This window comes from Dermacentor variabilis, chromosome 11 (assembly GCF_050947875.1).
Source record: "Dermacentor variabilis isolate Ectoservices chromosome 11, ASM5094787v1, whole genome shotgun sequence".
Lineage (NCBI taxonomy): Eukaryota > Metazoa > Arthropoda > Arachnida > Ixodida > Ixodidae > Dermacentor > Dermacentor variabilis.
In genome coordinates this window covers 20647192-20660316 of record NC_134578.1, presented here as the reverse complement: position 1 = coordinate 20660316, position 13125 = coordinate 20647192, and the positions used below count along the sequence as shown (strand labels likewise).

Here is a 13125-nt window from a genome sequence, read left to right as displayed (position 1 = left end):
CAACGATCTCTTCTCTTCCAAGCCGAGCACTTGACTCACCACCCGGCCATTTTGCGAAGGGTCCTGCCTTTATTCGTCACTGGCACAGGTGCATTGTATGCAGCGTTCCCTCAGTTCCTTCCACCAGCATTCGCTTCGCTCTGCTGTGCGAGAGGATCGCGTACAGGTTCGTCAAGCAAAGAACCATAGAACAAGTCGGATGAGTCTGTTTAACTGCACACTTATTTAACTGTGCCAACATGTCAGGCTGAACGCAACGGTGTCGTCCTTACATTGTGTTCCATGTTAAGAGAATGCGCAAAAAAAATTGTGCCACGAGTAGATGCCACCAGAGAGATCATTAGTAGGGGCATGTCTTGCATGTCCTGCTTGCCAGTGGATGGCACTCTGTACTGTGCAGATTGCGTCGGCAGCATCGTGTCCCATATTGCTGTTCAGATAAGTTTTCCGCTCCGCATTCTTTCTTTTTCATGGTGCGGCAACAGCTTACTGGAACAGCCGTACATTGCGCTGCAGATCTTTCAGTGCATATGTCACAAAATTAGCTTTCAAGGCACGGAGTATCTGTAGCAAAAAGATTATGCATTGTGGAATGGCTAATTGAGGTTCTTCAATTAGACACATTATGCCTAAATTAGTTATATATATATATTTACACACATTTTGTTCATCATCGCACGGGCGATTATCGAGTAAATCCCGTTGCCCGCCACGGCTGTGAATCTTGGTAACTGCGCCGTGTTCGTCCTTTCTTCGTCTTGTGCTCAGTCAAAATTGCGCTGTCCCCCTACTTTCCCTTGGTTACCAAAAATAATTATATTTGCGATCTCCTATGTTTAATAATAAATCCCATGCAGTCGATGCAGAAATTAGCTGCACATTAGCGCTCATTCGTGCGTCATCTGCATGCAATGTGTCCCACTGAAAAACGGCGTTCTCTCTTCATTTTCAACGTTATAACTACGCAGAGATCGTTCCGATATCAGTATTGGTTGTCCTAAAAACACGGCGATTATTTACAAGAACGAGTTTTTTCGTGCTGGCAGTGGACGAAGCCGTCGTGGTCATCCTTCTCATGTGCTCCGGAAGCTTTTTTGATGGTGGCGGGGTGAGGGGGCGGGGAGTGTTCTTCCTCGGAGCCAAGACGACCGCTTTCCTGGCAGGCCTGTTCGGCAGCAACAGTACCAGAAAGATGGCTATGGACAGCAGAGCGAACGCCGCGACCACGTAGGGCACCGAATCGCCGCTTGTCGGTGCTGCTTTCCTCACCGCTGCTCCCGTCGAACCCTTTGTGCTAGAATGTACGGAGCCCATCGAGTGGTCGATGCCGCTCTTGATGTGTCCGGCACCCGGCAGCAGCTGCATAGAGTTCCTGCCTTCACTCGCATCGTGGCTTTTCTCCGAAACCTTGTCGACCGAGATGGCTGCCGGCGGGAAGTGCCCGACGCAGCTACCAAGGCCGGGACTGGAGGCCCCGCCCTCGACCTTGGTCGTCGGGGCGCCGTCGAGCGTTGGTGCGCAGGTCGCCGAGGCAACGTTCCCGGCATTCGCTGTGAACGTTAACTTGGAGCTTGCTTCTGATCTGGCCTGAAAAGAAAGGATAGCGGGGGAGATGGCAGTAACAGGCATAAGAAGAAAGGAGCCTGGTCATGTGAATTGATTGATGAGACCTTATCATATTGTGAATGTTGCTGATTGATTGAGTGAGCGATTGTTCAGGACCAACAGCCGAGTTGTGAGGGACGCCATAGCGGGATAGTCTGGATAAATTTCGACCACATAGAAATCACTAGGTTATTTTTAGTGGACTTGTGACGCAGTACCCAAAAGTATATGCTTCGCTTTTTCTGGGACCCAAGGACCCTATCAAAATAGTCTCGTATATACATATATTACACACACTAAATAACCTTATATGAACCCACATTTCATATATTAAATTTCATATGATCTTATCAGATTATGGGATGTGCTAGATAAGATTATTTTTATATAATACGCTTGCGCAACAAAGACGTGAGTAAAAATGAAGGACGGATTTGATATCCTGGTGTGAAATTTGTTGTAACCTCATTATGTTTGTAAACCATCTGCTCAAAACTACAGTAAAAAGGCTTATTAATTAAATAACGTCACACTTTATTCTAACGAAACTAATCACCAATCTTTAGAGTGTTTAATGGCTTATCTGCGAAAAAAAATGGTAGGAGCACCCGGATAGAGTTCGGAATCCGTGACGTCATGCCGAATTATCGACGTTATACAGTGCGGGGTGAAATGCAAAGGAAACTTCCCCTAATTGGCACTGCTGATGACGTACTTTCTCACGCCAAATAAATACATGTCAACTCTTGAAAAAAAGGCTTCACAAGACAGTACTTTTATTATTTCAAATACCAGAAGGCAGCTCAGGGACACAATCGCATTTCTATATTCTGTTCTTACGGTTTTCTTGTATGTTCTGAACGTGAAAAAGCTTTTGTTTCCTTGATTGGTTCCTTGTCTGCTTGCTTGTTCGTTTTTTGTTTGTTCGCCTGCATTGTATTTGTTTGTTTGCTCGTTTCCGTTTCTATTTTTTGTTTGTCTTTGCATTTTATGTTTACCTTTGCTTCTGCCTTTGCTTCTTCCTTTGCTTTTTCCTTTGCGTTTGCCTTTGCTTTTGCCTTTCCTTTTGTATTTGCTTTTACGTTTGTTTTGCTTCTGTTTTGTTTGTATGTTTTGCTAACTTGTTTGCATGTTTTGCTCGCATGATTTGCTTGTTTCAATTGATGCTAGTTTAGCTTTTGCTAGCTTGCTTACTTGTTTTGCTTGCTTGCTTACTTATTTTGTCTGCTTGCTTTCTTGTTTTGCATTGCTCACTTTGCTTGCTTGTTTTGCGTTGCCTGCTTGCTTTTCTTTACTTGCATGCTGCTTGTATTGTTTTGATTGTAATGCTTGCTTGCTTGTTTCGCTTGTTTTCCTAGCTTGCTTTACTTGCATTTTCATAGTTCCGGTTTGCTAGCTCGCTTTGGTTTGCTTGTTTTGCAGGCTTGCTTCTTTTGCTCTGCTTGCCTCCTTGCTTGCTTTGCTTGCTTGTTTAACCTGCTGGCTTCCTAGCTTGCTTGCTCGCTTGTTTTGATTGCTTGCATGCTCTGCTCTGTTTTATGTATTGCTTTTTGCTTTGCTTTGCTCTGCTTTAAGCATTGCTTTGCTTTTTGCTTTCTTTGCTATGCTATGTACTTTTCTCTGCTTTGTACTTTGCTTTCTTGCTTCGATTTGTGCTTCTCCGTGCATTTCTCTGCTTTTCTTTTTATTTGTTTTGCTCTGCTTTCTGCTTTGTTTTTCTTTTTGCTTTGCTTTGCTCTGCTCTGTGCTTTTCTTTGCTCTGCTTATACTTTGCTTTGCTCTGCTTATGCTTTGCTTTTTGCTTCCCTTTGGCATGCTTTCTGCTTCGCTCTGCTTCATGCTTCGCTTCTAGCCTTGCTTTGCTCTCCTTTGTGCTTTGCTTTTTGCTCTTTGTGGTATGCTCTGCTGTGTGCATTGATTTGCTTTTCTCTTGGCTTTGCTCTCCTGAGTGCTTTGCTTTTTGTTCTGCTTTCTGCTGCGCTTTGCTTTTCTCTGCTTTGTGCTTTGCTTAGCTTTTTGCTTTCCTATTTGTGCTTTGCTTCGCTCTGCTTTGTGCAATGTTTTGCTTTTTGCTTTCCTTTGCTTTGGTTTATGCCCTGTTCTGATTTGTGCTTTGCTTTGTTTTTTGTTCACCTTTTGTTTTGTCTTACTTTGGCTTGTCCTTTGCTGTGCTTTGTGCTTTGTTTTTGCTTTGCTTTTGCTTTGCCATGCTGTGCGCATTGCTCTACTTTGTGCTATGCTCTGTTTTGTGCTTTACTCTGCTTTGTGCTTTGCTCTGCTTCATGTATTGCTTTACTTTCTCCTTTACTTTGCTCTGCTTTTCTGTGTGTTTTGCTCTGCTTCGTGCGTTGCTTTGCTTTTTGCTTTGCTGTACTTTCTGCTTTGCTTTTTGCTTTCGTTTGCGCTGGTTTGTGCTTTGTTCTTTGTGGTTTGCTTTTTTCTTTGGCTCACTCTGGTTTGTCCTTTGCTCTGCTTGCTTTTCTTTTGCTTTACTCTTCCCTACTTCGTGCTTTGCGTTTTGCTTTGTTCTGCTTTGTGCATTGCTCTGCTTTACACTTTGTTTTGCTCTGCTTTGTGATTCCCTTTGCTCTGCTCTTATTTGTGCTTTGCTTTCTGCTTTGCTTTTTCCCTTGGTATGCTTTGTGCTTTCTCTTGCTTTTTGGTTTGCTTTGCCCTGCTTTGTGCTTTGCCCAGCTTTGTGTTTTGCTTTGCTTTGCTCTGGTTTGTGCTCTACTCTGCTTTGTGCTTTGCTCTTATTACTTTGCTTATTGCCCTACTCTGATTTTTGCTCTTTTTGCTTTGCTTGCTCTGCTTGCTTGCTCGCTCCCTTTCCCAATGCATGCGTCAGCAGAGCTCTCCTGAATCTTGACGTCATGGATTTTACAACTTCTAGTTTCTCGTGTTTGAAAAACAGCTGGTGCAAGAAAGCTTCTCGAAAGTTTCTAGTTTATCTCTTTAGACCCCTCAGAACACCATCTTTGTTGAATGATAAAAAATGAACTACACCACAGCCGACGGTTTAGGACTTCAGGATGTCACGCTGAGCTGGTACTTGTGCAAACTTCATGTCAGTGTCGACACCCGATTTACCTTCGTTTCTGCATCTTTTCTAGCATACCAGGCTTCGTTTTGTGGCATAGGAGCAGTCGCCCTGTCACTGCAGAAACGAAATTTATTACTACAGCTCACCTTCACTTTTATCGAATCCTTTTCAGTATCCCTTTAACAGCGGGCGTAAGAACGCCACCTTACCAAAAGTTATAGAATTCAAATGCATTGGACTATGAATAAATATTGTTCTAGCTCAGAAAGAGCACGTTGACACTGTTACCATTGATTGCCTTCGTAAATTCTTCTTTCTAAAGCACTCGTCACTTCAGCTTTTTGCCTACTGGCATATAAAACAATTATTCGCTCAATCTTTAAACACTCAGTGATCATGTAGAATCATTTCATTAAACGTGACAGTAGAAGTACAAAAAAAGGCCACTATGTTTAGTTCATACGGTCAAACGTCAGTCAGTCAGCTTGTAACACGAAGTGGTCCGCTACCTGTTGCGTGAAAAAAAAACGCATTCAATCGTTGCCTGACGTTATTGATTCAGATAAATAATGTTCATTTTTAATATGATCAAGACCTCATGGATTCTGACGTAGTCCTCGAGTTACGTCAGTCGGAAACAACACCGTAAAACTTTAATACAGCTAACCTCCCGAATTAATTGTTTTAAGTACTTGTTTCCTGGAACAATCGTTAATAATCAATCAACAATTGTTAATAATAATCAGCAATAATCTTATTGCTGATGTTGTAGTGCAAGGTGCATTCTCTTTGATCGAAAGCCACGTTGTGTTTTACACCTGTGAAACTGTTCATGCTGGATTATCTGACATGTCTTGTGCAAGGTTGAAGTATCCGTAAATAAATAAATAACATTTAAAAATTGGTGATCGAAAGAACGGGTGGCAAGTCTGTATTCTGAGGTACACCGCGTAAGTCAGGCGTTCACGGTCTCTACTCTCGCATCGCCACGTTTCCACAGGCTGATCGCACAACCCTTATTTTGCCTCCAATCCCAGGTATAACGCTGCCACTTACAAGCTCGCTCGGTATTGGCACAGCACGTTTGAAACGGCACTGACCTTATTTTTGAGCTCGAGTAATGAAGGCGTTGGCTCTGCAATCACATGCTGCAACAAACTCGAATCGCAAATATTCCGCTTGGGAGGTGTCCAGCAGCCCTCCTTTACTCCGAGGTAGGTCACGTGACTTTCTTTTTGATCCTGCAACAACCCTGATAAATGTGCCTCAAACGACGAAAACGTTTTCAGGAGCAAAGACAGAGACAATGACGGTAGAACACGGGCTCGTGCATGCTCGGTAACAACTCAGCTCCGTTCAAATTACAACACCGCACTACATTCAACGCGTGCCAGAGCAAAGGACACACACGGACAAAATTGGACTCGTGCTATTCATTTCTGTTCGTGCCTGTTCTTTGGGCTGCTAAGTGACGAACGTAACCATAGTCATTCGTTTCCCTATTGTTGTGTGTGCAGCTTACATATTTCCTTTGTGACTCCATGCTTCAAAACGTAGTTCCCAAGAGATGCCAACAGAAAAAAAGAAATTCCTCTTTGCTATACCGTGAGCCACACCTCAAAAGCTGTAGTTGTCCGTGTAACAACGCGCTACCTTCATAACCACAGTGGTCGTTTTGGTTGTCGGACATTTATGCACCGCCTATGCAACCGTAGAATTTCAATACTTTTCGGCTTTCAGATAAAGATGACGCTGACAAACCACCTCATTCGTAATATGCACCTTTGATTTCGTGGGGTAGTTCAGAAAAACAATGAAGAAGTTTGAAACAGGCGTCGTCTCGCTATTTCGGAGGCTATACGGGGCACGCATAATTGATTTTTATTGGCTTGAACATCCTAAATGTTATAAATTAGGGCGCCTTGATGCCAGTGCTGCCGACATCGAGGCACTCTATATTAAATATGCTATGAGAGACTCCCTTTAAAACCACGCCCTGTAGGATATTTTGGTAATGCACTACAAAGAGGTTGGAAAGCACCGTCCAGGGAATGTTATACCGTAAGAATTTTCAAAGATGGTTCAGTATTAGCCGAGATGTAAGCAAATGAAATGTTTCGAGTTAATGTTGCGAGGATTCGAGCTACTCTCCCGTAGCAGAGACTCTCTCCTTTTGCCTCGGCTAGAGCGGTATTAAACTCGGCTCTTGCGTCCACTACCGCTGTGCATGGGTGTGTCAATTTGCAGACGCAAACGTCACTGCGTCACCTGCGCAGATTGTAAAATAATTTGCACCCTTGAAAGTGAATAAGGGAGTAAATCGGTTTTTGACTCACACCTTTAGACCCAGAAATGATGTACTGGTGCGAGTAATTGACCAACTTACACCTTTGTTCAGTTTTAAGGGTGTAAATAATTTTACAACGCTCTACGCTTGTCTCTTTCGAATGCCCAAACTTGGGGGCAGGCCCATTAGCGCGATCCAAGCCTGATTAGAAGTACTACGCTGCGAAAGTGCACGAACCACTAACCTTGGGCGGCTTGCCCTCGTGGCTGGCCGCGTCGTTGCGCTTGGCACCCTTCTTCCTGCGCTTCCTCTTTCTCTTGCCCCTGCGCTTCCGATGCTGCTTTACGGGCGCCGCTTCCTGGGGCTCGAGCGGAAACGCGAACATAACGGGCGGCAGCGATGTTCCGGCCACTGAGATGTCTAAGGGGGAGTGCCCGGTCGCCGGCGACCTTGGGCGTATGACGAAATGAGGCGTACGAGCGGGTGGCCCGGCGTCAGCGGGACTTTTGCTCGGTTCCCCCTGGCTCCAGTACATGGCGTCCACCTCTTCTTCTTCTTCTGCTCCTACGTCGTCTGCGCCTCTCGCATCTATACGGTTGTTGATGATGATTTTCAAGGATGGCCAAACCCGCTGTGGGCGTGGCACCCACCTCTTCTTCTGTTCCTACGTCGTCTGCGCCTCTCGCATCTATACCGTTGTTATGATGATTTCCAAGAATGGCCAAAACCCGCTGTGGGCGTGGCATCCACCTCTTCTTCTGTTCCTACGTCGTCTGCGCCTCTCGCATCTATACGGTTGTTGATGATGATGATGATTTCCAAGAACGGCCAAAACCCGCTGTGGGCGTGGCATCAGTGGCGTAGCAACAGGGGGGGGGGGGCGGCGGGGGGCCGTGGGCCCCGGGTGCAAGGGGCCAGTGAGGGGGGGGGGGGTGTCATACATCTGAAGACACCTCTCTTTCCGCCGGCTACACCCGGGGAGTGGGGTGACAGAAGGCCTATGGGCCCCGGGTGCCAGACGACCTAGCTACGCCACTGCGTGGCATCCAACCTCTTCTTCTTCTGTTCCTACGATGTCTGCGCCTCTCGCATCTATACGATTGTCGATGATTATGATGATTTCCAAGAATGGCCAAAGCCCGCTGTGGGCGTGGCATCCACCTCTTCTTCTTCTTCTGTTCCTACGTCGTCTGCGCCTCTCGCATCTATACGGTTGTTGATGATTACGATGATTTCCAAGAATAGCCAAAACCCGCTGCGGGCATATGTTCTACTGAAATTGCTGCACCTACCATGAATGTGGTGGTTAGTATGCATAGATCTGTCAAACCTTCGCACTCGTAATTTTCAGGCGTATTGTGGCATTCTTTGTGGCAATTTATCTTTCTTAATTTCCAAGCGCTCAGTTTTCTGCAAACGTGGCAAGGTAGTTAAACTCTGGGCGCATGCGCAATCAATGCGAATCGTTGCGTCTACGACACAACGTTTTGTCCGGGAAGGGTCAATTTGCAAAATCGCAAAGCCGTTTCGAAGCCATAGGGACGAAGTACAGGCAAACCGGTGTGCTGTCCATCATTTCCAGAATTATTTCCCCACTGTTTCATGGCGCACGTGCTCAGATGGAGACGTGCTAATTACGTAAATATTAAGAGTTTCATGCAAAATATTCAGGATGTACATTTGTAAACGCCCTGTCGCTGTATTATGCCACGCGAAAAAAGTTACTTTTTGTAAAATAACGTGCCCGCTAACGTATTTGGATTGCTCATCTGTATGAAAAGATAAATTGATTTTGCTTCTTTGTTTCTACATTCTATGCGTCCCATGAAATATTTGTGCTTTGCAATGTAAACAATCGGTTGAAGTAGGACATTGTGTTCTGGGCACTTTTAGTCCTTATCCCACGTGTGTTTAGCATTGGTGAAACTTCTCTCAATTCTTGAATGTGTAATAAGTAGCCTAAGTAGTAATGTTCTTCATATTTCCGTTAATCTTGCAGTGAAAGACATGAAATGAATCGGGGACTCACCAGTGTAGGGCTTCAAAGATGTGGTGTGACGAGGCATGAGACAAATGCAGCTGCCGTTTTCCGGGTCATTGGCGCCGGACACATTACCATTAACTTTGAAGGCTACGTCACGCAATGATTGGACACTTGAGCTTGCAGAATGCAGCGGACCATGCGCAAGGGAGAAATTTTGTTGTTAGTTGGGATTTCCTGGTAACTTTTATCCTGCAAGACATGGCTCGACATGTATTACAAAGTCAAGCCATGGTAAACGACTGTGTGAAACCTTTTCTGAATAAAATGCTAACACACTGGGACTACACTGCGCAAGGGTGTTTTTTTTTTGTGACCTTGTTTCTATGACACTGTCCTGTCCTGTTATCATGTGCTCGGTGGCGCAGTAAATTTTGATTAAGAGTATGCATCAAGAGCCCCTCAAGCTGCCACTGCACTGGTACGTTCCAAACAGACGCTGTGTAAATCGCCGTCATCAGAGAAGAAAATCACGATGTTTTCAATGATAAATTACGTGCTTCGGGACTGCGCAGGTTTGGTTACCTGCTTTTTTTTTTCTTTTGCAGTCGAAAAGCTCCATATGACTTTCCCGCGTTCGTGTAGCTCCGTCGGCGTAATCTTCTGAGAGAGCTTGTGACGTCCTCTACCATAGGCGCAACCGTCTGTACACCCTCGAACGTTTTACACCTTTTAGGGTGTAGTCTTGCTCCAAAAACCATATGCAGCCACTTGTTGTGTGCGCATTTCCCTTGTGTAACGTTGCGCGGTCGTATCGGCTCTTCAAGAACCTTGCTTGTTTCTGAACGTCCCGTAGCGTTTCAGGCAGAAATCATTGGAAGCGTAGCGCTGACAGCAACAACAAAAAAGAAAAATCACGGATGAGAGACGATACACTCTAAGAAAAGTTTACACCCTTTGGAGTGCCCCTTCTGCCACACAACGATAATCGTCATCTGCCTTGATGCGTTTCCTTTCTTTAACGCTGCGAGCCCGGTACTTTCCAGTAACGAGCGGCATGCGCGTTATCAGCATGATAGCATTCCCGACAGGAAAGTAGCGGGCGCGGCGTTTTCAAGAAAGGAAATGCATCAAGGCAGATGACGATTATCGTTGTATGGCAGAAGGGGCACTCCAAAGGGTGTAAACTTTTCTTAGTGTGTAGCGATAACCGTTTTTGTCAAGATTGCACCCTAAAGGGCAAAAAATTGCCCTCTTGACCACGTAGTGCTTGTCCCATGATTTCTAGCCGCGTGGAGCGAACTGTGGCATAGGGCATGTGGTATCCTGTGTTAACTTCTGGTTTCGGTTTTGGGTCGTTTACGTCAGGGCGCCACTCAGCGCCAAACGCTGTAAGTTGCCTCCGCAGAAATAAACATTCATTCTTTGTCTGGTCCCCGACTGAAGCAGTCCGGCTCTTTCTTGCGGCGAAGCTACAACAAAGGAACTTACAGGAGGCAACTTACAGCGTTTGGCGCTGAGTGGCGCCCTGACGTAAACGACCCAAAACCGAAACCAGAAGTTAACACGGGCACGTTTAAATTCTGCAAGTGACTTTTTCACTTGCAACTTGCGAATGCACATGCGGCGAGTTTGCCTGCAGTGTCCCCTCTGCGTCATCAAGGCAAGGCAAAACAGCCAGCACGCTAAACTGCTGTTTACAAGTGTTGATCCACTGGGTTACTCAAAAGTTAGAGCTGTGCAGCTTTCTTTTAAAACTCCCTGAGGTACAATTTAAATTTAAAGTTCCGTTATCTGTTATTTTCCTGAGTTAGTGTGGCCGTTTCCTTCGCGCTTCCTTCGCTTTATTTGCAGTAATTCAATGCAATGTATCACTTCAATTTCTGAAATTGTGTGATCTTCCTCTACATATTATAATGTGCTGGACGTGCGCAAGTCATTTTCCCGCTGGCATAATCGAGTTGAACTTAGACGTCTTTTCTTTTCTTTTAAAAGCAGCAAGTTTAATACAAACTGATGGCAGTGGTTCGGCGTTTGGGACATCATCTGTACTCTAGTTTGCAACTATACAAGGCCGTCAATTAGCCTGCCAGTTATGCATTACCCAGCCTACGTGGCGCTACTGTACTGCACTGTGTTAGCGTGAGGCTTAGGTGTGTGGTCGAAGGCTGTGTCGGGAGTAGCGCTCGTGGAATGCCATTGCGTTATCCACCATCTTAATGTTACACCTATTGAGGCGTTTCTTGGTCTCGCGCTTCAAGTGGTGCACTCTAAAAAAGATGTGCACTTTTCTTTTTTTCGTCTCACCACGATAGTTGCCATCACTGCCGCGTGCACGTTTTTGCAGCGCGCCCATTAATTTTCTGTTGGGAAAGCAGCGCTTAAAGCCGCATGATGTTCCCGATGAAAAAAAAAAGAGTACTGGGCACTCTGCGTTGAAGAAAAACAAAATGGGTGAGGAGTTGCACACAAGATTGGCGACGATTATTGCTGCGTGACATAACTGCACCATAAAGGGTGGCGTAGCTTGGTATCCCAAAGGGTGCAAAATTCGACCGAGTTATGTGGTGGACTAATACCTCAATGGGCGCGACACATTTTAGAGTGTAGATCCTGCGGAGGTGAAAGATCGCCTCATTTGCCCGCTCACAGCAATCCCATAAACCATCATAAAGGCGTTTTTTTTTTATTCCTCTCGACACCACGTTAGACGACGATACTCGGTTGCTGAAAGCTTTTCCAGAAAAAATGAGTGAAGAGCAGTAGGCCGTGGTTTTCAACCCTCTGAATTCGAATATCGCATCGAAATTGAGCGAAAGAAAGCGCAAACATATTTTATTTCGACGAAAAGTGCAGCAGCAGACACGCCCAGCTCGCGCGCCTCGTTTCCGCCTGTGATTGGTCGGGCGCCTCGTGACGTCAACAATGGTGTTCGTCCGGACCGACTGCTGCCGCTACGCACGAAGCACGGTGCAAAGTAGTTTGGTGGTGTTTTGCTGAGACGGTCATGGAAAATTTCGAGAGCTTGCGTTTCTCTGAGGAGTTCGGCGTTAAGTCCAAACTCTACGAGAGCGATTTTGCACGCGACGGCGACGGGCGACGGCTTCGAGCGACAAAACGGGCCGTCGCTTGAACAAATCGCTCGGTGTTGTCGCTCGATCGCTCGTTTCTAGAAATCTAGAACTCGTCGCTCGTCGCCCGGAAATGCTATGAGCGACTAGCCAATTGTGCGAAGCCGAAACTGGATGTACATAACTCAATTACTACTGTTTGTCGCACGGAACGAGCAAACTATTGAATTTTACACGTGCAAGAATAAGAACCTAGTGCAAGACCTTCAGAAATATTTTATGCTCCTTCTTCAGTAAAATACATCAACTTAAATTGATAAAGCACGCATCAGGCTAGTTTCGGCGCGTATATTGCTGCCTTCATACCGGGAAGTCGTCGCTCAAAGCCGTCGCTCGCGTGGAGTTCGGCTTCCAGACGACGAGTGAACGTGACAGCCATCGCCTCGCTTGTAGCGCTGTCGCTGTCGCGTGCAAGATCAGTTTATACTTGTACATACTACACGTACGTACATACTTGTACATACATACTACATGTACGAGCCGATTGCGAAAACCCAGCCGCTCCAAGAAGCAAAAAATGCTGATGCAAGCATTGCTTTCCACGCGAACGAAGGCGAAGTGTTAGCATCTCCTTGTGTTGGAAATGTTCTTTGGCGAGTATGTTTTTTGCTAAGCTGCGTTCAGCGTTCCAGTGAGTACGTTTCCGGGCAAACAACTGTAGTGTTATGTTCCTGCATGCCTCCTCGTAGAACGTAAGTGGTGATGCGATCTTCAGCAGTTGTGCGCTGCCCGAAAGCTGTCGGCAATCTACACAGACGGTTTAAACACGGGAAAAGTTTACCGGCTGTTGTAGCACGTGTAGTATAGAACCTTCATCAGCGCGCCATCCGCACGCTACTCGTAACCGGCGAATTCTTTTCGGCTACGTGAGATCGTCGGTTTCTTATGTGCGCGAGAAGGGGGAGCGCAGCGTCTTGGCGTGAGCAGGCTTTCCAACACATGAAACCTAACGCTTGCACTGCGTTATGGTAGCTGCATGCAGGCTGTTTCACAACACACGTGCGAATAGAAAATTCGCGGCGCTTGGCGATGAAACCTGCGTCAAGGGTGAGCGATAAACATGCATCTTCCGTTCAGC

The 13125-nt window shown here is 45.9% G+C and overlaps 1 protein-coding gene across 1 annotated transcript in view; it reads right to left on the bottom strand.

Annotated features, from left to right (window-relative positions):
• The window catches only part of LOC142563575 (gastric triacylglycerol lipase-like), a 47576-nt gene extending 39848 nt beyond the window's left edge, over positions 1-7728 (bottom strand). The window contains exon 1 of the mRNA XM_075674156.1: positions 7180-7728. Coding sequence (XP_075530271.1) covers positions 7180-7470 — 291 coding nt within the window. The 5' untranslated portion in view covers positions 7471-7728. The remainder of the gene's footprint in view (positions 1-7179) is intronic.
• Between the last annotated feature and the right edge of the window lie 5397 nt (positions 7729-13125).